The 21982-nt window shown below is 39.3% G+C and overlaps 1 protein-coding gene across 2 annotated transcripts in view; it reads left to right on the plus strand.

The window, feature by feature from the left end:
* baiap3 (BAI1 associated protein 3) overlaps window positions 1-21776 on the plus strand; it is a 48255-nt gene extending 26479 nt beyond the window's left edge. For both annotated transcript variants that reach the window (XM_020050688.2, XM_010874900.3), the window contains 29 exons: window positions 1658-1717; window positions 2523-2589; window positions 3276-3489; window positions 3609-3653; window positions 3766-3843; window positions 4123-4228; window positions 4952-5059; window positions 6914-7006; window positions 7230-7333; window positions 7558-7675; window positions 7938-8062; window positions 8892-8982; window positions 9066-9122; window positions 10214-10311; window positions 12279-12330; window positions 12491-12642; window positions 12833-12956; window positions 13209-13349; window positions 15337-15432; window positions 15725-15940; window positions 17384-17452; window positions 17801-17880; window positions 18046-18154; window positions 19108-19182; window positions 19299-19382; window positions 19713-19833; window positions 19949-20072; window positions 20217-20425; window positions 20951-21776. In XM_020050688.2, the coding sequence (XP_019906247.2) occupies window positions 1658-1717; window positions 2523-2589; window positions 3276-3489; window positions 3609-3653; window positions 3766-3843; window positions 4123-4228; window positions 4952-5059; window positions 6914-7006; window positions 7230-7333; window positions 7558-7675; window positions 7938-8062; window positions 8892-8982; window positions 9066-9122; window positions 10214-10311; window positions 12279-12330; window positions 12491-12642; window positions 12833-12956; window positions 13209-13349; window positions 15337-15432; window positions 15725-15940; window positions 17384-17452; window positions 17801-17880; window positions 18046-18154; window positions 19108-19182; window positions 19299-19382; window positions 19713-19833; window positions 19949-20072; window positions 20217-20425; window positions 20951-21054 (3120 nt within the window). In that variant the 3' untranslated portion in view covers window positions 21055-21776. The remainder of the gene's footprint in view (window positions 1-1657; window positions 1718-2522; window positions 2590-3275; window positions 3490-3608; window positions 3654-3765; window positions 3844-4122; window positions 4229-4951; window positions 5060-6913; window positions 7007-7229; window positions 7334-7557; window positions 7676-7937; window positions 8063-8891; window positions 8983-9065; window positions 9123-10213; window positions 10312-12278; window positions 12331-12490; window positions 12643-12832; window positions 12957-13208; window positions 13350-15336; window positions 15433-15724; window positions 15941-17383; window positions 17453-17800; window positions 17881-18045; window positions 18155-19107; window positions 19183-19298; window positions 19383-19712; window positions 19834-19948; window positions 20073-20216; window positions 20426-20950) is intronic.
* Window positions 21777-21982: the final 206 nt, after the last annotated feature.

The raw sequence follows: 21982 nt of genomic DNA on the forward strand, positions 1-21982 counted from the left end.
TGAAGCATTTGGTTAGATATGAGCTGACAAGATGTTTCTGTACACTTCAGACAGGCCAGTGGCGGCCCTACATGCCTAAAGCATAACGCCCCTGCCTTATTATTTCACAGATTACTTGGTATGCCAGTTCCTTTATGTTCTCCGCACTTCTCTCTTGCCATTACTCTGGTACATGCTAGTATTTGTCTAATCTGTCCCCAATAAGTATTTCCAGAACTATTTTTGGTAATATTTTGGTTTTGGTTCATCCAGTTTTTGAGGCAGGTGCAGTGGTCTCTTAATTTTTTTTCCGGAGCTGTGTGTTGGACAGTTCTTTGTTGTTATATTCTTAATTATGGTGTCTTCCTTGGTTTAACAGAGCATTTGCCATTGCTGAGCTAACCAGTGCCACGTTGTTCTTCTTCTTTATTTTCTTTGTCATTTTATTATTATTCCTCATCTTCTTCATATACCAAACAGTTTATTTTGACACACCACGTGGTCCATGTCTCTAGTAGGGGTGTCGCAATATACCAGTATTGACGATAACCATGATATAAAAAAAATAAAGAAATATTGATATCATGTTAATAATACACATATGATAATATCGTATTCACTAAGCGAAACTGAAGTTGTATTTTTCCAAAAACTCCTCTCAGTTATTCATTACCTTATTCATGTCACCTATAGAATAAGTATGCGTATGCTTAAACAAGGAGACTGGTCCTATGCACTGGTGTTGAAATCAACTTGTTAACCCCTCTAGAACCCCCGGGGAGAGATCCGCAAAGACAAACAGTGTTTGCCTATTCACATGGTTAAAAGGATAATTTTTTCCAAAAACTCCTCTCGGTTTTTCCATAGCATATTCATGGACAAACGATGCATTTGCTTAAACTACGAGTGTGGACCTATACACTAGTGTTTGAAATTACGCCTTTTTGTAGCCTAAACACTGTTTTGTATTTGTCTAAAAGCTCCTCTCGGTGTAAGGCTATGTGGATCTTTTGTTTATCAGTTCATCCGGTTACCTTTTCACTTATCCATAAAGTGTAATCGTTCTTTTTGTACACTTTTATTTGTACAGTTACGGTTACAGACTCTCTCCACCTCCATACATTCTTATTTTGAACCTAATTCATTTGACAAAAAAAGAGAAAAAAACACATTAAACAAAGTTGAAGATGAATTTGACAGAGAGCATTTTCTTTCTTCAAATTTTCTATAGATACTGTGATAATATCATCACCGTGAATTATTTTGGCCACGATAATCGTGCAGTGAAAATCTGATATCGTGACAGCCCTAGTCTCTAGTCAATTGTGCATGCCCTAATCAAGCATACAAACATACATGCCTAATAAGAGAAAGATTTTGTTATCCTTTATAAAAAAAAATTGAATTTTTTTGCAATTGGATGTATATGTCTATAAAACGACTGGTCAATTGACGCGTCAATTGGTAAGATTACAAAAAAAAAAATCTGAATATTTCTACTGAGAAGTCGTGAGAAGATTATGCAACTTTATGCAAATCACCGGTGGTGGATGTCAGGATTTAACATATGTTAACATAGACAAATGGTAAATCAGTTCAGCTGGATGAATTACAAGCTTCATTATTTGCAAAGAGTGGCCTTTTTCATTGTTGCCTCCCCTCTCTCCTCCTCTCCCAGGTATTTGATATGGGGCAGGAAGAACATGACATCATTCTGCAGAGAGTACAAGAATCTAAGGTGCATTGCGTTGCTCCATTTTGTCTGTTTCTGTCACGTCTCTTCTCTTGTCCCTTACTTAGTTTTTCACCCACAGACACACACCACGTAAACTGTGAAAAAACACCAGTTACTTATCCTGAGAGAATATTTCAGTCTGCCCAATAGAATGTTGTTTTCTTTAATGCACTTTTTTATAGCATATTCAGTTACCCTGGTTAAAGTATAAAGAATGATAAGTAGACCTATGCTCCTGGAGAGACTTGCTGATGGAATGTATTGATAGCCATACAGTAGTAGGGCTAACTAGGCCCAGGAGATATAATCCCACTTTGTATGATGTTCTCAGTCTTTTACTTGACTACCAGTGACCTTTCAAATGTCAGTTTGAAAGGGATGCTGGGCTCCTCTGCTAGACTCCATGAATGGTTCTTGGCAGAGAGAAAAAATATTTTGCAGTTGAAATGTTCCTTCATACAGGGATTTCTTCTTCTTGCTGGCACAGCAGTGTCTTTTCAACTTAGTGACACACAAAGCCCTTGCATTATGCACCTGACAAAGAAAACAGACATTGATTATTCTCTCTTGAGAGAGTCAGGTCTCACTCTGGAGTGAATGCTGGTGTGTTGTTTAACACTGTGAAAGTGCATTTGACGAGTAAAAGATTCGTAATAAAAAGAAAATACAGCTACTATAACACTCTGTGCTATGTTCAATGCCCAATTTTTGAAATTAAGCATGCTCATGGATTGGTTTAGTCAGATCTCACTCATGCATTAGACTCTTTGTTTATGTAATACTGTTTTTTGTGCAATTTGTTTTGCAGAGAGCCAGTTTCACCCTGAGAGTATCTGTCATGAAAGGGAAAAATCTAATGGCAAAGGATGCGAATGGTGAGGGGTGTTTACCATGTACTTCTATTAACGGGAAGCTGAATTTATGTTTTTATGGATTATGTATTTTATGAAATGTCAGTGCCAACAACTCCCCATTTGACATGAATGCAAATTTTTATTTATCTCCAATATGATTATAAAATCAACAGATCGACATCGGGTAACTGACTAAATAGACACTTGAATAAATAAAGGACACATACAAATGATATTGAACACAGTGTCCACACCGGTGTGGAGGTGACATTCCAACAGGCTTTGGGTCATGGATCAAGGCTGTGGGTAGTTTTTGCAGCAGCTTCAAAGAATTTCCCATGTAATTCTCCTCTCCCGTCACCAGATCTCAACCCAGTATAATTTTATGCATTGCCAAAAGGTCAACAAATCATTTATTACCTCATTGTTCACTTGCTATCTCCCTTATATAGAACACCTTTGCATCATTCATCAGTCTCAGTGTTTCTCATTAGTTTAACCAAGGAGTGGGGATCTCTTCAGTTTAAGGGCCAAATGGGATTTTGAAATTGAATGGATGACTGACCATTTGGTTTTCTATGTACGATTAGTTTGTCAAAATAAATTTGCTGGCCAGAAATGGCAATTATTAAAAGATTTATAGGTCCCTCATTTTTACATACTTTGGTTGATCTTTACTTTGCCGTGTACACATCTGTGCTTGGTAGGATACAGTGACCCATATTGCATGCTGGGAATCCTCCTGGGTCAGAGCCCCCGAGAGACCGAGGAGAAGAAAGAGAGGAAGTTCAGCTTCAGGAAGAAGAAGGAGAAGCTGGAGAAGAGGTCCAGTACCAAAGAGGTTCTAGCAGCCACATGCATTCAAGTGACCGAAGTCAAGCCTGAGACCCTCAACCCAGTCTGGAACGAGCACTTTACTTTGTAAGCAGAGTTCTGATACAGATGAGAGATAAATATATTTGCAGAATGCTGGAAGTTTGGATATGTCGCTACCTTATGAGACCAATATTTTATGTAATTAATCATTTGTTTCTAAATAGTGAAATTGACGATGTCCAGAGTGACCTACTGCACTTGGACATATGGTAAGGTTCAACACAGTTTGTCCCATTCCACGGTCAGTCCAAATGATTGTTGGCTTTACTGCATGCCAAAAGAATTCAGCTCATGTACCAACATTTGTTATATGTTTCTCAGGGACCATGACGATGACGTCTCTGTTGCTGAGGCCTGCAAAAAACTGAATGAAGTCAGTGGACTCAGAGGCATGGGCAGGTAGAATAGTACAAAAAGTGTAATGTTGATGAATATGGCCATAGATTAACATTTTATTGAACATGAAATTTGACTTCCATGCAGTGCCGGTCCAAACACTCTTAAGTTTTTCAATTTGGTTGCCTGTGCATTTTGCCACAGCAAGAAGCGAAAATTATACATTTTGTGCAATTTCACTGGCAGTCGTTTGTTATGCCTATGTGGTGGGCCAGCCCTGCTGTCAGGTTATATAGATGGAGTTACATTTCATGTCGTCAAGTCACCACCTTTTTTCACCAGGTATTTTAAGCAGATTGCCAAATCAGTACGGTCCAATGGGACTTCATCAGGATCTTCTGAGGACAATGTAGACGACTTCCTGGGCTGCATTAACATTCCATTGAACGTAAGTGTCTAAAACTGTGCAGTAGATGAAATAACGTGACTGGCACAATATTATTGTTATTATTATATATATTTTTTTTTTACAAACACTTCTGTTTAATTGTATGTGCAATGATGTGCATCCATAGAGAATATATCAGGGATTATTGTTTGAAGTAATGTCTTCATTTCAATAACATTGTAAATGGACATAGCAGTTTTACTGCAATGGATTTCCACCTTAATGTTACTGTGAGTTCACTTCATACCTGCTGTTTGTGATATTATTTCTAATTTCAGACAGTGGTGGTAACATATCTTACTTGATACAGTTTATTCTAAAACAGATATCTAATAGCTGTTAACAACTATATTGATTTTATTCAAATTAACGTCCTGCCTTATTGTCTATCAGAGAGGAGGAACACCCAATGATAAAAAAAACACAGTGTGATATTTTTGTGTTAGATTATAACGTCTGACGAAAATGTGATAACTTACGTAATGTCTGACTGTAACGTACATTTTTGTTGTTTTTACAATGAAGTATACTGTGATTATGGAGGGAGTGCCACACACCTCAAATGAAATCCACTAGGATCCTACTTTTTGACCATAGCACACTTTCTCCAGAGAATTAGAATGTGTTTTTTCTGTCAACTTACTTAGTGAAGCATTTGTTTATTGAATATATAAAAAACATATTCCTCTCTTAACACCTAGCCTGTCTGCTCTTCTGTTTTAGGAGATTCCTGTGATGGGATATGACAAGTGGTTTAAGCTTGAGCCCCGGTCCAGTGCCTCCAAGGTCCAGGGGGAATGTCATCTGATTCTGAGGCTATTCACTACCAAGGTAACTAATACAGTCTTTATGATATTCTTTAAAGGTATAATTTGACCAAAAATAATATTTGGATGAAATTCCCCTAACATGTTGTGTCTGAGGGCCAGGATGTCATATTCCATAATTAGCCATTCTTAATTTTTTGCCTAGCATGGAGTTAGCATAATTTACTTAGTTGATATTCATGAATTGAAACCGTCATACAGATTAACAAAAATGTATTGCATCAATCCAGGTCTATTTCCTGCCCCAAGTGGAATATAGCAGAATATGAAAATATTGACTTTTTTGTGCAATATCCTTAGATGAATAAAAATAATGCTTGAATTGCAAAAGTACAAATGCATCACATCACACAAATTACATTTAGCTTGTTTGCTAATTTGCAATCTAATGTGGCTGTATTCTGCCTCAAGGGAAACATTAAATTTACTATCTTGTATTGATATGCATAAAATGACACTGCAATTCTAATAATAAAAATCATCATGTTACACACAAATAGCAGTAAGCTAGCTAGTTAACTAACTGGCAGTCTAACAAAGCAATCAAATATACAGCATATCATTCATTTATTATAACATAACAAGACAACTAGTACTGTACTTAAAGTCTTTATGATTGTCTCCAAAGGTTCACCTGGGTTAGGTGAGCCATAATGATTCGGTGTGAAATCTTGATAACATGTTGATAACATGCGGCTGTCATGTTTGTGTTCAGCTAATACCTCAATATCATTTTACTTTATGGCAATAATCCACAATTTGCTGAACTCTAAATTGCTTAATGGCAACAGTTAAAACCATTTATTTTGTACTTTATCATGGCAAACATAGCCTAGAGCGGTTTTCTCCTAAATGGTCGATACCCAGGAAATAAAGAAATGCAGACCTGTAAGGGCATCTCAGTGGCACTGTCAAAACTCTGATCTTACAAAGTGATTTATTTATTATGATTTAGGTATTATAATATGCCAACAATTTAGTTGCTAATGTCCAAGTTTGATATTCACTGCATGATAGAAATTGTCATTTTCAGTTGCTATGGCTAAACCCCATTAGCTGGTAGCATAGGGAACATACAAAAATAAACGGTTGGAGAGAAATACATTTACAACTGTAAACCAGAGGACTTGTGAAATTATTTTTTGCACATATAATGGGGCTGACCTCTGTATAAACATGCAATATTTACTGGCTGAAGACTGTATGAAATAAGCATAGCTACAAATACTAGACTAAATAAAGTCAAACATTTTCTGAAGTCATTGGGAGGATAATTTTGCTGGGGGCAAAGAGGAGATTCATGATCTTTACCAAGTCACCTGTTGCCCAAAATGTTTCAGTGAAATGTTTCAGTGTATTGCTTCCAAAAAACACTTTGCAGCATCACAAAAATTCTGAACTCCACAGAAGAAAATTGCTCATAAACAACATTTTGTGGCTCCTGTGTATGTTTTTCTTTATTTTGATTACATCACTGAGCAAAAGACGATGTGGTTTGGGAAAGTAGTGGGGCTAGGGAAAATTGCTCCAGCAGATTCCAGCAGCTACTTTGGCAGAATGCATTCAAATAACTTGCTGCTGTCTCAGAAGAGATTTTAAGTGACTTTTCGCATGCAATGCAGCTTTTGCTAATCACATATGATGGTTTTACCTAATTTGGATTAAGCTAATGATGCTAACCCTGGGCTGGACAAAAAGTAAAGAATGGCTTATCTTGAAATACGAGACCATGGGCTTTCAGAAAAAACACCAGTTAATGGGAATTCCACCCAAATATGATTTTAGGTCTATCCATTTCAAATGAGTTTTACATGTGTTGTCTATCCAAGTCACTGGATCATTAAATGTTATTCCACAGAGAGACACAACCCTTAGTAAAAGGGATTCAAAAGAAGTTATACACAAGAAGATGCTGAGTCAAATTCTGGAGTACGAGCATGCTCAGATTCAGGTAAAATTCTGTTATACAGCAACATTAGAAAATAGGTATAGATGGTTTGCTTACTGTATAAAAATAATTAGGTGGCTGCTTATAGTTCTCTTATTTCACACATGCACAACATACACATATACAGTAAAAAAATATATCACCCTTAGTAACACTCATAACAACAACAGGTTTGTGTCCTCCCATGAGTAAAATAATAATCATAGTAATATTGTTTTCCCTCCAGAAAGAACTTTATAACTGGAATGGGCAGGTGAGCCCTCCAGCATGGACTGTGCTGTCCCATCATGCTGTGCAAATTGACCTATCACCCCTGCAGCAAGCCATCATGTAAGTATCTACAGTAGTAGCACTTGAATTTAGATCATCTGCTGGAGGTGTCACACTAGTCACAATTCAAATAATAATGCTATGCCAAGCTGGAGAGGAATGTGTCAAAGGAGGTCAGCGTTTTTAACTGTGAATGGTGTTGCACCTTTTCATAACTTTTTGGTCTAAGATGAGAGTAAGGTTATGTACGGTTGTATGTTAGTATATAATGCTCCCATGTGCAGCCGCTGGCAGTGCTACAGCAGTCACCACCGGTCTCAGAGAATGTGCTACACCCTTCTGCTGCGGCTGCTGAGGACCATTGATGCAGAGTGGGATCCCCAAGCTGTGCGGGGAGACTTGGTAGGCCTGTTGTCTCATCCCAGCTCCCCTCGGGCTCACAAAACCTTTCATCTGAAATTAGGACACCTCATTAGGTCACCGTTCAACATCCATCATACTTTACAGCCTGGGGGTCCGTTGTTGAATCAAAACATGTTTGTTTTGGGTTCTGTAAGTTTTTCTGGAAACTGCTGTTGATTGACTGGACAGAATCGAAACGTGATGTGACTGGTTTGATCAATCATTGTGAGGATGCGTGATGTGATGTTCTTCCTGTGTTCAGGAGTGGCAGCTGTCAGACAGCTTTAGGCTATACACAGAGCACTGTCTGTGCCTGATGAAGAGCATGCGGCAGGTGTTCCCATGCACCAATCGAACTGCAGTTACACGCTGCGAGCTCATGCTAAGGTAAACTTCCACCCAAGTCTGTTGTTCACCAAATCACTGCATCACACACTCACTCGTGATGCCATACCAGACAAAACACTAGCACCATGGAATAGAACCAGAGACAAAGAACCCCCAGCCGGAGGGCTCAGTGACTAAGCCATAAGCTGGATTGGTCCTAGTCACAGAGTGATTCCAGATTGAATGGTTGTGACTACTGTAAGCCAGTAAAAGCAGTTCTGTTTCTTGAGGCTCATGTTGCTACTGCTTTTCTCTGAGCAGATCTACTGGGGACTGTGCTTCTGTACTTTACACAAGGGTGGAAAAACTGTTACTCTGCTGGGCTGTTTCCAAAAAGATTTAAAATTCTGCCAAACATTCCCTGGTGAAATCAGGGAAATAGAGCTTAACATGGAACCGAGAGGGACAATTAAGTCCAAGATTCATCCAGAAATGTTAATAGTTAAAACATTTATAGCCTGTGTCTCTATTTATTTCATGTGTTACCATTGGCCCAGAAAAACGCAAATGGAATTGCTAATCTCAGTGAAACTATTGTGTGAATAGTCCCTAATACAACATGCTTCAAAAATAACATTTTTGGTCTTTCTGCGTAACATATTGAAGGGGTAGTTTTGTGGAATGGCCCACAAGTCAGTCCACCAAGGAAAAAAATGAAGGAAATAATAGGTTAAACCAGTTAGTCATCCGTTCCAGCAACCACATGGGACATTTGCATCCAGCAATTGTGTAGTTTTGATACAAAGCACCTTGCATTGTGCCTCTTGTCTTGACTCATAATGAGTGGCTGTGGTTCATGCCCATGTTTCTCTTTGTGACCGTGTCTCAGGGGTGTGGGCCACATGCAGACCATGCCGGCCTTCAAGACTGTGTGTCCCCTTAGAAATGAACTACATTTGGAAATTGCCACGGTTGTCAAGGTAAATCATTAAAATAAGAGGAAAGACTGTTGCGTTATTGACTGACCAGTCACTCATACAAAATAAATCTTTGGTTTCTACAGAAAGGTACAGCAGAGTGGTATGAAAGCACAATTTCACAGTTTAAACCAGATGAAGGGGTAAGTTCACACCCCAATAAAGATAGCTGTGCAAGTCATTTAAACCCTATATTCAATGGAAAATAGTACAAAGACAACATATCAAAAGTGTATTAAAAGACAGGAAAAGTTGTGTAATGTTAAAAAAAAACTGGTGGAACATGTCACAACTAATTAGGTTCATTGGCAACAGGTCAGGTACATGATTGGGTACAAAAAGAGCATCCCAGAGAGGATGAGTCCTTAAAAAGTAAAGATTGAGAGTGGTTTACCACTCTGTGAAGGACTGCGCAGGCAAATAGTGCAACAATTTAAGAATAATGTTTCTCAATGTAAAATTGCACATGGCATGGGTGACTTGCACATCTGCGAAGGCACCATTAATGCTGAACAATATGTACAGGTTTTGGAGCAACATATGCTGCCACCTAGACAACATCTTTTTCTGGGAAGGCCTTGGTTATTTCAGCAAGACAATGGCAAAACACATTGTGCACATATTACAACAGCATGGCTCCGTAGTAAAAGAGTCAGTGTGCTAAACTGTCCTGCATGCAGTCTAGAACTGTCACCCACTGAAAACAGTTGGCATATTATGAAATGAAAAATACGACAAAGGAGACCCTGAAATCTTGAGCAGCTGCAATCCTATATCAAGAAAGAACGGGAATGCATTTCACTTTCAAAAATATAGCATCTGGTCTCATCATTTCCCAAAGCATTGTCCCAATTGTTTTAAAAATATGTTGCTGCCATCAAGTTCAAAATGGGCATGTATTTTTCCAAAAACCTTAAAATTTCTCAGTTTCAACATTTTGATATGTTGTCTTTGTACTATTATAATATTAAATATAGGGATAAATGATTTGTAGATCATTGCTTTCTATTTTTATTTGCATTTTACACACTGTCCCAACTTTTTGGGAAACGAGGTTGTATGGTCATGTAGCCAGGCCTGTCTGTTGAAGACTCCATGGTGATAATATAGTAAAGTAATATCATATAGATAGGCCTGATAGGCTTCAACAGACAGTTGAAGACTTCTTGGGGATTCTATAGTAAATATCATGTAGACAAGCCTGTCTGTTGAAGACTCCATGGGGATTTTACAGACTCTCGAAGAGCAGCTAAGGAGACTGGTCCAGGTGGTGGATGCTGTGTGTGCAGATGTACAGAGAGGACAGAACATCTACAACAAGCTGTTCTACAGGTACAGAAACATCATTACCCAAAGTGCACCGCATCAGTCAGTGTTAGTGGTGAAATTGAGTTGGTACTGCCTGATACCTCATCCACTCTGACCATGTAAAATAAACAGTCTGGGAAGCCCTGTTGATAAAACACAAGTCTTTTAACAATAATTACAACAAATTGCCCAGAAAAACGGTTGGCAGTTAAACACTATCACATTCCAAGAAATTGAACGATTGAAGTATGTCCTTCAAACTGTGGTTAGACCAAAATGATGAAACTTTGCCTGGGAAGGAGATAAATGGTCATGATATAGATGGTGCTGAGTGGTGCTCAACGAAATTCCACTTTTAGTATTTTCTAATAGATGTCTCTTTCCATTCAATAACGTTGAACTCTTTTGAAAAGTGGAATTATTTTGGGAATGTAGAACCTGAATGGATTCTTTGAAAGTTGAGGACAATGTGCCTGCTTGTATTCATGGCACACCACTAGGTAATATGCAATGACAGTTAGACAACATGTTTACTAAGATGATGGAAACCATAGGCTACTATTAGAACCTTAAAATACAAAAATACTATGTGTCATCTACTTTCATCACTGAATTGTAAGTAGAATATAGGTGCTGGTCATACAATTAGAATATCATCAAAAAGTTGATTTATTTCAGTAATTCCATTCAAAAAGTGAAACTTTTATAATGTATACATTCATTCCACACAGACTGATATATTTCAAGTGTTTATTTCTTTTAATTTTGATGAGTATAACTGACAACTAATGAAAACCCCAAATTCAGTATCTCAGAAAATTGGAAAATTGTGAAAAGGTTCAATATTGAAGACACCTGGTGCCACACTCTAATCAGCTAATTAACTCAAAACACCTGCAAAGGCCTTTAAATGGTCTCTCAGTCTAGTTCTGTAGGCTACACAATCATGGGGAAGACTGTTGACTTGACAGCTGTCCACAAGGAGGGCAAGACACAAAAGGTCATTGCTAAAGAGGCGAAGGGAAGGAAAATATGTGGTAGAAAAAAGTGTACAAGCAAAAGGGATAACCGCACCCTGGAGAGGATTGTGAAACAAAACCCATTCAAAAATGTGGGGGAGATTCACAAAGAGTGGACTGCAGCTGGAGTCAGTGCTTCAAGAACCACCACACACAGATGTATGCAAGACATGGGTTTCAGCTGTCGCATTCCTTGTGTCAAGCCACTCTTGAACAAGACACATCTCTCTGATGGATTTGCAGCCTAAGGATGGCCTGTTTCACTTGCATTGAGAGCTCCTTTGACCGCGTGTTATGGGTTCACAGCAACAGCTCCCAAAGGCGAATGCCACACCTAGAATCATCTCCAGACATTTTACGTGCTTAATTGATGAAGAAATAATGAACGAATAGCCAACACCTGTCCATGAAAAAGCTTTTAAGTCAACTGTCAACTTTTGTTCCCTTGATAAAAGAGGGGGCTACATATTAAATCTGTAATTCCTAAACACTTCCTTCAATTTGAATGGGGATACCCCCAAATTAAAGCTGAGAGACTGCACTTTAAGTCCCTATCCCTTATTTAACTGTAACATTAAAATACTTTGGTGAACAGCCAAAATAACACCTTGTGTCAGTGTCCAATTATTTCCGGACCTATTTACAGCTAAGGACAACATTGAGAGACCACTGCATCTTTTTCTTTCTTTTCCAAAAGGTTGAAAAGGAATATTTTGAGTGAGGAACAGAAGCATTCAATTGGCAGCGGTCTCTTAATTTTGACCCTTCTGTTCCTCACTCAAAACCTTCCTTTTCGACTTTTTTGGAAAGGAAAGAAAAAGGTGGCAGTGGTGTCTTAATTTTTTCCATAGCTGTACATGTCACTCTGGAAAACTACTGTCTGCTAAATTGATGAAATGTAGTGTGAATATAACTTCCATAGATTGTAAATTTAAATATAATTAAACTTTCTTTTTCTTTTGAAACCCTCAGTACAGTGAAAGTTGATTTCTTCAGCATCGCATATAGACAGTTGGAGAAACTGGTAATAATTATTTTATTGACCTGGTGACATCTTTATCCATACATTACAATTCTAATATAAACTGATTAACATAGTGTTCTTGTATGTTCAGCCATGTGAGTATTCTCACTCTTGCCCTTTGATCTTTGAGATGGAGTGACTAACCACGTTGCTCCCACAGGTTGCAGATGATGTGAGTGTTGCCATGGAGAGGGTGTGCGGCACTCTGGAGCAGGAGAGCTCCAAACTAACCCAGACGATGGGAGAAACACTGTTCGAGCTCTACATGTCTCTGAAAACCCTCAAACGCTTCAGAGAATTCCTTCCTCTCAAGTTAGTCTTTCAGCAGTGTGTCTGTACTGTAGTCTTTAGAATGGAGGAACTTATAGAATATTCATATTATTAACAGAAAGAATATTACAATTATTGCTTGGTAATTTGATATTATATTAAATATCCTTTCAATATGTATAACATAGATTTTCTAGGTGTGAGGGGATTAATGAGTGTTTCACTGTCTCAGGGATGCCAAGATGTTGGCCCTGACTGGATATCACAACTGGTTCAAGACATCTATTCACAAGTGGCTGCAGATAGTTCATGACAAGTCTTGTGACAGGATTCGCCGAGCAGTAGACATGGATCAGGTGAGAGATATTTCACGGAAGTGCCAGGATACGCAGGTTTTCCACAAAACAAGGTCTGGGAGTACGTATTGTGTTGCGACCGATATAACCAGTAAAGCTCTCAAAGCAGAATCGACTGATCATTCGTAATTCTCCGGGCTTGTTGTTATGTCAGCGCGATGCACGTGTGTGTCAGCCTACAAACAACACAGCGCATGAGTTTCTATATGATTGAAGCTGCTCAGTGAACGTATGTGTGTGTTTACTGAACAGCTTGAGCCAGTACAGCAGGCCAAACACGGCTCCTCAGCGATGGATGTGACAGCGTGCTTCAGCCAGGTGCGGGAGTTCTGGAACCAGCTGGCCTGGCCAGACTCTGCCGGGGCCTTCATCTTTGTCACCCGTCTGACAGACGTGAGTGCCACTACCACACAGACACACACATGTACGCATTATGACCACTGACAGATCAAGTGAATAACACTTATAATCTATATAAATATATACACCAATCAGCCATAATATTATGACCACTGACAGATCAAATGAATAACACTGATAATCTCGTTATCACGGCACCTGTCAGTGGGATGGTATGTATTAGGCAGCAAGTGAACATTCTGTCCTCAAAGTTGATGTGTTAGAAGCAGGAAAAATGGGCAAGCGAAAGGATCTGAGCGACTTGACAAGGGCCAAATTGTGATGGTTCAGACTGGGTCAGAGCATCTCCAAAACTGCAGCCCTTGTGGAGTGTTCCTGGTCTGCAGTGGTCAGTACCTATCAAGTGGCCCAAGAAAAGAAAAGCGATGAACTGGCGACAGCCAAGGCTCATTGATGCACATTGGGGAGCGAAGGCTGGCCCATGTGGTTTGATCCAACAGCTGAGCTCAAATTGCTGAAAAATGTATGCTGGTACTGATAGAAAAGTGTCAGAACACAAAGTGCATGGCAGTTTGTTGCGTAAGGGGCTGTGTAGCCTTTGACCAGTCAGGGTGCCCATTCTGACCCTTGTCCACTGCAGAAAGTGCCTACAATGGGCATGTGAGCATCAGAACTGGACCACGGCGCAATGGAAGAAGGTGGCCTGGTCTGATGAATCACATATTTTTTTACATAACGTGGAAGGCTGGGTGCGTGTGTCGCTTACCTGGAGAACACATGGCACCAGGATGCACTATGGGAAGAAGGCAAGCTGGTGGAGGCAGTGTGATGCTTTTGGCAAAGTTCTGCTGGGAAACCTACGGGTCGTGCCATTCATGTGAATGTTACTTTGACACGTACCACCTACCTGAGCATTGTTGCAGACCGAGTGTACCCTTTCATGGTAACGGTATTCCCTGATGGCATTGACCTCTTTCAGCAGCATAACGCACCCTGCCACAAAGCAAAAATGGTTCCGGAATGGTTTGAAGAACAACTAGTTCAAGGTGTTGACTTGGCCCCCAAATTCCCCAGATCTCAATACACTCGAGCATCTGTGGGGTGTGCTAGACCAACAGGTCCGATCCATGGAGGCCCCACCTCGCAACTTACAGAACATCAAGGATCTGCTGCAAACGTCTTGATGCCAGATACCACAGCACACCTTCAGAGGTCTAGAGGAGTCCATGCCTCGACGAGTCAGGACTGTTTTGGCGGCAAAAGCGGGACTTACACAATATCAGGCAGGTGTTATGGCTGATCGGTGTACGACGTCATGCTTTTACACGTACTACACAAACTCCAAGTCCAATTATCTGTGATCCTATATCGGACTGGCTCGGATACAGCCTTATGTTAATGACCGTCGGACTCCCAGTCAGACACAAATTAATGAAGGGAGAGAGTGCATGTCTAAACATTTTAAGTTGTTTATGTCTTTATGAAAATACTAAACTGTGAAAGTATTGGACTGGCCAAGCTATAAAATAAAATTCATGTGAAACCAGTGTTCACTGGCAGACAAGTTAAAAGAATTTAGCGGGCTTGCATAGATATAAAACAAGCATTTTGTATCTTTCAGATTATTATTTCTTTCTTTCTGATACATATCTGACACAGTTAAGATCGGATTGTCCCTCATTTTTGGAATATTTCAGATTGGGTATCGATTTTATAAAGAAAAGAAAATCACAGATAGAGTTCAGCTCGTAAATATACATTTTGGGATTCCATGAAGACCTCTAACATACAATTACATTCTGATACAGTAGTATGGACATCTCTACAGATGGACTCTGTGCAGACACACACAAACACACACACACACACGCAAAAACTCACACTCACATTCAGAGACAGACTGAAATGCTCTACTGGTGGCATGCCACAATCACAAACACACCAGAGCATAAACCAAAAAGGGAAATTGAGGGTTTCACTGTTAATAATGATAGTGATTGGGCTGTTGTGTGTGTTGCAGAATTTCTGCAGTGAGGCCGTGTTGTACTCAGAAATTATGAAGCGCAAGATTGAGAGGATCCTGCCTGGGCGAGACATCAAGACGCTGACCGTGCAGGTAACGCCTGTGGGGGGGGGGGGGGGGGGGGGTCAGGAAGACGTGAAAAGTAAATGTCAGGGAGTGTTCTTTCCCTGGAAACACTAATACCTCAGCTGGATATATGCAGCTAAAATGTTTGATCTACTTACTATCGTGCCTCTTGTCATTGTCAATCATTTACTCCCTCCCCCAATTCCCCTACCTGCCTTTTTAGCCTTGCCTCTTTTTCTTCCTTTGTTCAACTCTTTTCTACCTTTCTCCTGGCTTTGTCCTCTTCCCTTTTCCGCTGCACATCCTTGGGTTGATTTAGTTGTGCATCGCGTTGAACAACACTGAGCATGTGCGTGTTTTCCTGGGCTGCCTGCCCCGGGACCTGGACTGGCAAGGCGTGGAGCACGCCATGGAGGAATCTTGTGGGGCGGAGGGAAAGGAGCAGGTCAACAAGGCTCTGAATGGACAGCTCTACAATGTGGATGTTGACCTGCAGATGGAGGCAAAGCGCCTCATCACCTACCTTACAGACAAGGTCCTCTATTTAAATGAGCTGTTTCCTCTGTCAGTCTTAGAAAAAAAGTTTGTCCATGCTATGTGGAAATCTATTTTTGACTTCACCATTTAAAAAACTTTAGCAAGTTTTCGAGGTCAATTAAATAAACTGCACAAAATGTTAAATGTGATAACAATACATCAAAAGTCTAAGACCCTTATCATCATCATCATACATGTCAATATCAGTCTTAATGACAACTGGTTACATACATTTACAGACCTTTAAATATATGGTGGACCAAAGGGGTCAAAACGAAATCATGAAATATATATGTAATTAAATAATTAATTAAATAAAGATATAATTTTAAGTGGCACATTAATATGCCATATTTTTTTTACAATGCCCCTGCTGATGGAATAGCCTATCAGCAACTAAAGACCACCCACTTGCATTGATTGAAATATCCCTTGTGATCATGAAATACGCTTTGGAATACAGAATTAAATGTTGAAATATGTCATTAAATGTTGAAATATGGCATTAAATGTTGAAAAGGGTCATTAAATGTTGAAATATGGCGTTAAATGTTGAAAAGGGTCATTAAATGTTGAAATATGGCGTTAAATGTTGAAAAAGGACATTACATGTTGAAATATGACATTAAATATGCCAAGAAATAAAGAAATAGGTCATGATTTTATGAAAAAGGCCATGATTTCAAAAAATATGTTATGTGATAAAAATAAAAAGCTTACGAAATACAATGTATTATTATGAAATATCATACCACCATTTTAAATATGGGCCTTATAAAAATGTTTCATTTCAATGTGCCACTTAAAATAATATATTTATTTAATTAATTATTTTATAATTTACATATTTAATTATTCAGTTTTGACCCCGTTGGTCCTCCATACAAATAGTTTCTACCTTTGAAATGCCTTTTAATGTTTAATGATTCTTGTTGCACTGGCCTAGAATTTCACATTTTGTGACAAATCTATTGATTCACTAATTATGATTTTGTTAGGAACCACACAAAACAATAGCAATTTACACAATACTCAATATTAATTTAGAACTATGGTACAAAGACTTATCTGCCTACATTTAAAATAATGATATAACAAAAAGAAGACAGATAGTAAAACTGTCCATTACATTCAAGTCTGACATTTAACCAACAGATTTAATTAAGTAGCTGGGAGAAAAAATATCCTTTGACTTCCCTGAGCAGACCCAAATATCATAACCTTATATGATCAGAGTACAATAGTAATAACTTTACAAGCCATTGCTCTTCTGCTCTAAGTAAGCTTCATCTAAAGTATTTAAAAGAAAACACATTTTAAGTGACCTCAAGTCTATTTACATAATATTGTAAGATATGATATGACTCAAATTGGGTCTTATAACCATTGAAAAGATACGTAGCTAAAATTGGGAATTATTTTATTGTGTGTTTGTGTGTAGATGCTTTCAGAACTGAGAAGGTATCTCCAGCACATCAGCCTGTCCCCTGACTCCATTAACAACGATGAAGTAAGAATAACCCAAGCACATTATGCTCAGAGTCAGTACATTTATGTAGCAGCAATCTTACCACATTCTTTCTTTCTTCCTTTTTTCTTAAACTGTTGTGGTGATAATCAATACATTTAATTTTTTTTTTTTACCCTTTTATCAGATAAGTTGACTGAACATTTAAATGAATGACATTGGGAGGAATAAAAGTTAACTGCCTTGCTCGGGGACAAAACAACAAATATTTTTGCCCTTGCCTTTAATTTAGTAACCCTTCATTTACTGGTCAGATGCTTTAATAGGCTACCTTCCTTTCCAGGCTTACTGTAACATGTACCATTGTTTTGTGACATTGTTCCGTTTCAGGCGGTGTCCCCCCTGATGAAGTACTTAAACGACACTTTAGCCATCCTCAGGGAGTCTCTGGTCAAGGAGAATCTGGCTAGGTAATGACATTATTTGTGAACTTCAACTAATTGAGCACCTCAGACATTCACACAATAATGACACCAAATGCGGGTAACACTGCTCGTTATATAGTCATTACAAACGCCTGACACGCAGCAGGAAGGAGGTTGTGGTCAAACCAGGTTCTCCTGTGTTCTGCACAGAGTTCTCCTCGGCATGTGGGAGCTACTTCTCAGAATGATCCTTGACGTGGTGGCAGAGAACATGGGAGTCCAAGTGGAGTTCTACAATCGTTTTCAGTATACTGTGGAGGTCAGTGATTCATTGACCTCCCTCCCTTCCTTCCTTCCTTCCACCATCAATATCTTATGTATCCCTGCTGGCTTGTGACGTTGTGTATCCTCTCCGTGAATCAGTACTGACGTAACCTTGCCCCCTATTGCTACTGTTCACAATGCATATGAGTCGGGAACAACTACCATTCGATGTTGGCCTTTAGGGAGGGACCGTATATTTCTAATCAAAATACTCCAATGTGTGGTATCAAATGGATAGGCATTTCTGATGTTAGAAACATCAGACAATTATATTACAATTATATTACATCCAGCCCAGCCTGAGCCAGCCACACACACACACACTATCAGCCATTAGCCTACAACACAAGTTCTAAGAGCAAGAAGTGCCTTGTAATGCACCCGAGTCAGTGGTGGCGAGACAGCTCAGCCGCGGTGTAAGCTCAAACAGTTATCCAACACCAATGTTACAAAGTAGCAAAAAACATGGAAAAACGTGTCGTAGGAGATTATAGGGAACTTGACTAATCCGATTAAACCACAGCCTATTGCCAATGGAACTTCACAACTTTCTTATTGGCTGACAAAGGCCACATTGGTTGAAGTGTTTCACGAAACGTTTATGCAAATATGGGCAAAAGAGGTGCGACCACAATGGGAATGTAGCCAAGAGCAGTCCATGGATACAACCGATTTAGCCAAAACATTATTACATTTATGTGTTGCATAGGTCGAAAATGTGTTGAATTACATGATGGTCTCATTCTACTACGAGGGATTTCATGCTGTTAGCGAGAACATACACCGTTCGACCAGTACCTTTAGACTCATGAGCCAATCATAATTGTTAGCAATGGTTCCCAAAACTAATGGGTTTTGCCAATTCAGCAGAGTGGAGTATCAGACAAGGTTCACAGAAAAAAAAAAAGAAATAAACTAAAACCTTCCCCACCGTAATGCTCCATTTAGGCTCTGGTGCAGTTTTTCTATGCTGAGGGAGAAGGACTTGCCATAGAAGATATGAAAAACCATGCAGAATACAAGGTGAGGACATTGTCTGTGTACCATGTAGTTATAATAAGCCTGACCAGGGTGACGCGAGAGCCTTTTCCAGAGGGGGCTGAAAGCATGACTTCCCACTACCCCTGCTGTTCCTGTAGGCTCTTGACAAGGAGCTGAGGCTGAACAAGTGTTCGTCCTTTGAGCTGATTGAGCAGTATTTCCTGGAGAAGATCTCTCAGCAGGTACTCTGTGGCCTTCTCAGCTGACACATCTGACTAAACCTCAGGCCAGGGAAGTGTTGATTGGGAGCTGATAAAACAAAACACATATTTCTCTCTACACCTCCAATGCTAATGCAGTAAGAAAACTGTATTCAAGAACAATGGCATATTTTAGACCACGGGTACTTTACTGAGATTTCCGGCAATCATAATACTGAATGGATGTATAAAAACCTGCTTTAAGTCATACATACACCTATAGATAATAGCATCTGCCAAATTACTAAAATGTCACATGTGAAAACTTAACCGAATGAATCATCTGTTAACAGTAGTGGATTTGCCTTTCAGAGGACACTGAAGCACACCCGCTTTGGCCGTATCAGTGTGAAGTGTTACTATGATGCTTCTGAACAGAGGCTCACTGTGGAGATCCTGCACGCTGCCGACCTTATTGCCCTGGATGCCAACGGTAAATAGAGGCCCTTCAGTGAAATATATAGATCCACATCCAACAGGACTGCCAAACTGATGTTCTGTTTGAACCCTTGATCATTGCTTCCCCCACCCTGTCTGGACCCGCGCAGGCCTGAGTGACCCCTTTGTCATTGTGGAGCTCTGTCCCCACCACCTCTTCCCAATGGCTAAGAGCCAGCGCACCCAAGTGAAGCTCAAGACCCTGCACCCAGTATTTGATGAGCTCTTCTATTTGTACGTGTCTTAGCCACCTGTATGCTATGGCTGTGATTTGATTGGTGCTTGATGTGATAGTTCCCTCTTGACAGCATCTAGATTGAAAAGCGCACATCCAGATGTTTTCGTTATACCAATTATCTTATATCTGCTGTTCCGTAGCCACGTCAGCCCTGAGCAGTACAGACACAGGTTTGCCTGTCTGACCTTTACTGTGATGGATTATGATTGGCTGTCCACCAATGATTTTGCCGGAGAAGCTGTGGCCCCGCTCAGTGACTTCTGTTGGCCAGGGAGACCCAATGCCTCAGCCACCGCTGGAAAGACCATACAACCAACAATTCTGCACCTGGCCCGAAGCAAACCCAGTGGTAGGGAGCAGGGTTGGAATTAGTTCTATCAGTTAATTGAAGATGCACTGTGGAGTTTTTGTAGAAGTTCAGCAAGAAAAATGTGTGAAAGTGGTAGTGAGACTAAATGGGCACTTATTCTTTTGTGTACCACGTGATCCTATTGTGTCGACCAAATTTTGTTATGAATCAAATGATCTATATATCATACAAATCTGTTATGATTAATATCCTACAGTGCATTTTAAATCAACTAGAATTCCAAATACAAATGGTAATAATGGATATTCAATTGGGAAAATGTCCACTTTAAATTTGAGTTTGCTTGCTGAATTGACTGAATTGAAGATTGGTGTGTCCATCTGCTGGACATATACATTACGCTTCCCATCTATCACTGAGTGGGAATGGTGCTCCAGGGAGCAGAGGGCGTTTAAGTCTGGAAGGAGTTTCTGTAATCCAATTTAGCAACCTATTCAATCTAAAGGTAATTGTGTCAGGCGTAGGATGGATGCACTGACAACTCTGTTTGCTTTCTCCAAATAGAGAAGCCTATCATGAGAATTCTGGATGCACGGACAGGGGACGGAGAGGCCCAGGAGTTTGTGAGGAAGCTGAAAGAAATTGAGAAATCCATGGAAGAAGAGTGAGGCTGTCAGTGCTCTGGCATATTATTATATTCTGACTGTGTCTTTGCCACATGTGCTTTTGTACTTGTTGTACTACAGTATGTTTACAGTTTTCAAATCCTCTTGTACGTGAATTGAAGATGTTATGCTGGAGAAAAAAATAAATGGTAAGGCATATGATTTTTTTGATATTGGAAAACAAACGTCCTGTCACTGTGATGTATTTTTATGCCTCTGTTTAAGAGTCCTATCTGAGAAATAAGAGGAAAAGTTTACCCTATAATTATTTTTGTTTTAAGAGCTCTATGAATGTTATATTTGCTATATTATCTTTGTTATATTAGATCACTTTTATCTTACTCTGAATTAAAATCTGAAGTAATTTATATGTTTTTAGTTGAATCGTGTGGGTGGTTCAATCACTACCATTACCAGAGTTTATGGCAAAGTAGCACAAGGATGAGAGGAGGGAAAACAATGCATGAAAAGCCATCTGTAGCCATGTTTTGTAAGTCAATGTTAGGTTTTCCTCTTCCATATTGTCACATTTGTGATGCCATATGTGCTCCTTGATGATTGACAGTTAGATGTTTATATCTTGGATAATAAGAAATGTGTCCCTGTGGAAAGTAGTATTATTCCTAAAGTAGTATTATTCCTAAAGTAGTATTATTTGTTATTTTGTAAATGTGAACTACTTGTCCTTGAATTGAAACTTACTGTGCTGTTGTTTATTGTACCATTCAGAGGAAGCTGTTTGTGAATAAAGGTTTGTATTTGAATATGAATCACCAGGTCTTTTATTACATTCCACACTCCTCATAAAAATGTATTTCCTTTTTACCATTTAGATAAACATAATTTTTTGGTATACAGTCATGTGAAAAGTACACCCCTTGGAAAGTTGTCTTTTCTATCACACATTTGGATAAATTGATATGTAATTTGA

The sequence above is a fragment of the Esox lucius genome, chromosome 11, assembly GCF_011004845.1.
Source record: "Esox lucius isolate fEsoLuc1 chromosome 11, fEsoLuc1.pri, whole genome shotgun sequence".
In the NCBI taxonomy this organism is placed as follows: domain Eukaryota; kingdom Metazoa; phylum Chordata; class Actinopteri; order Esociformes; family Esocidae; genus Esox; species Esox lucius.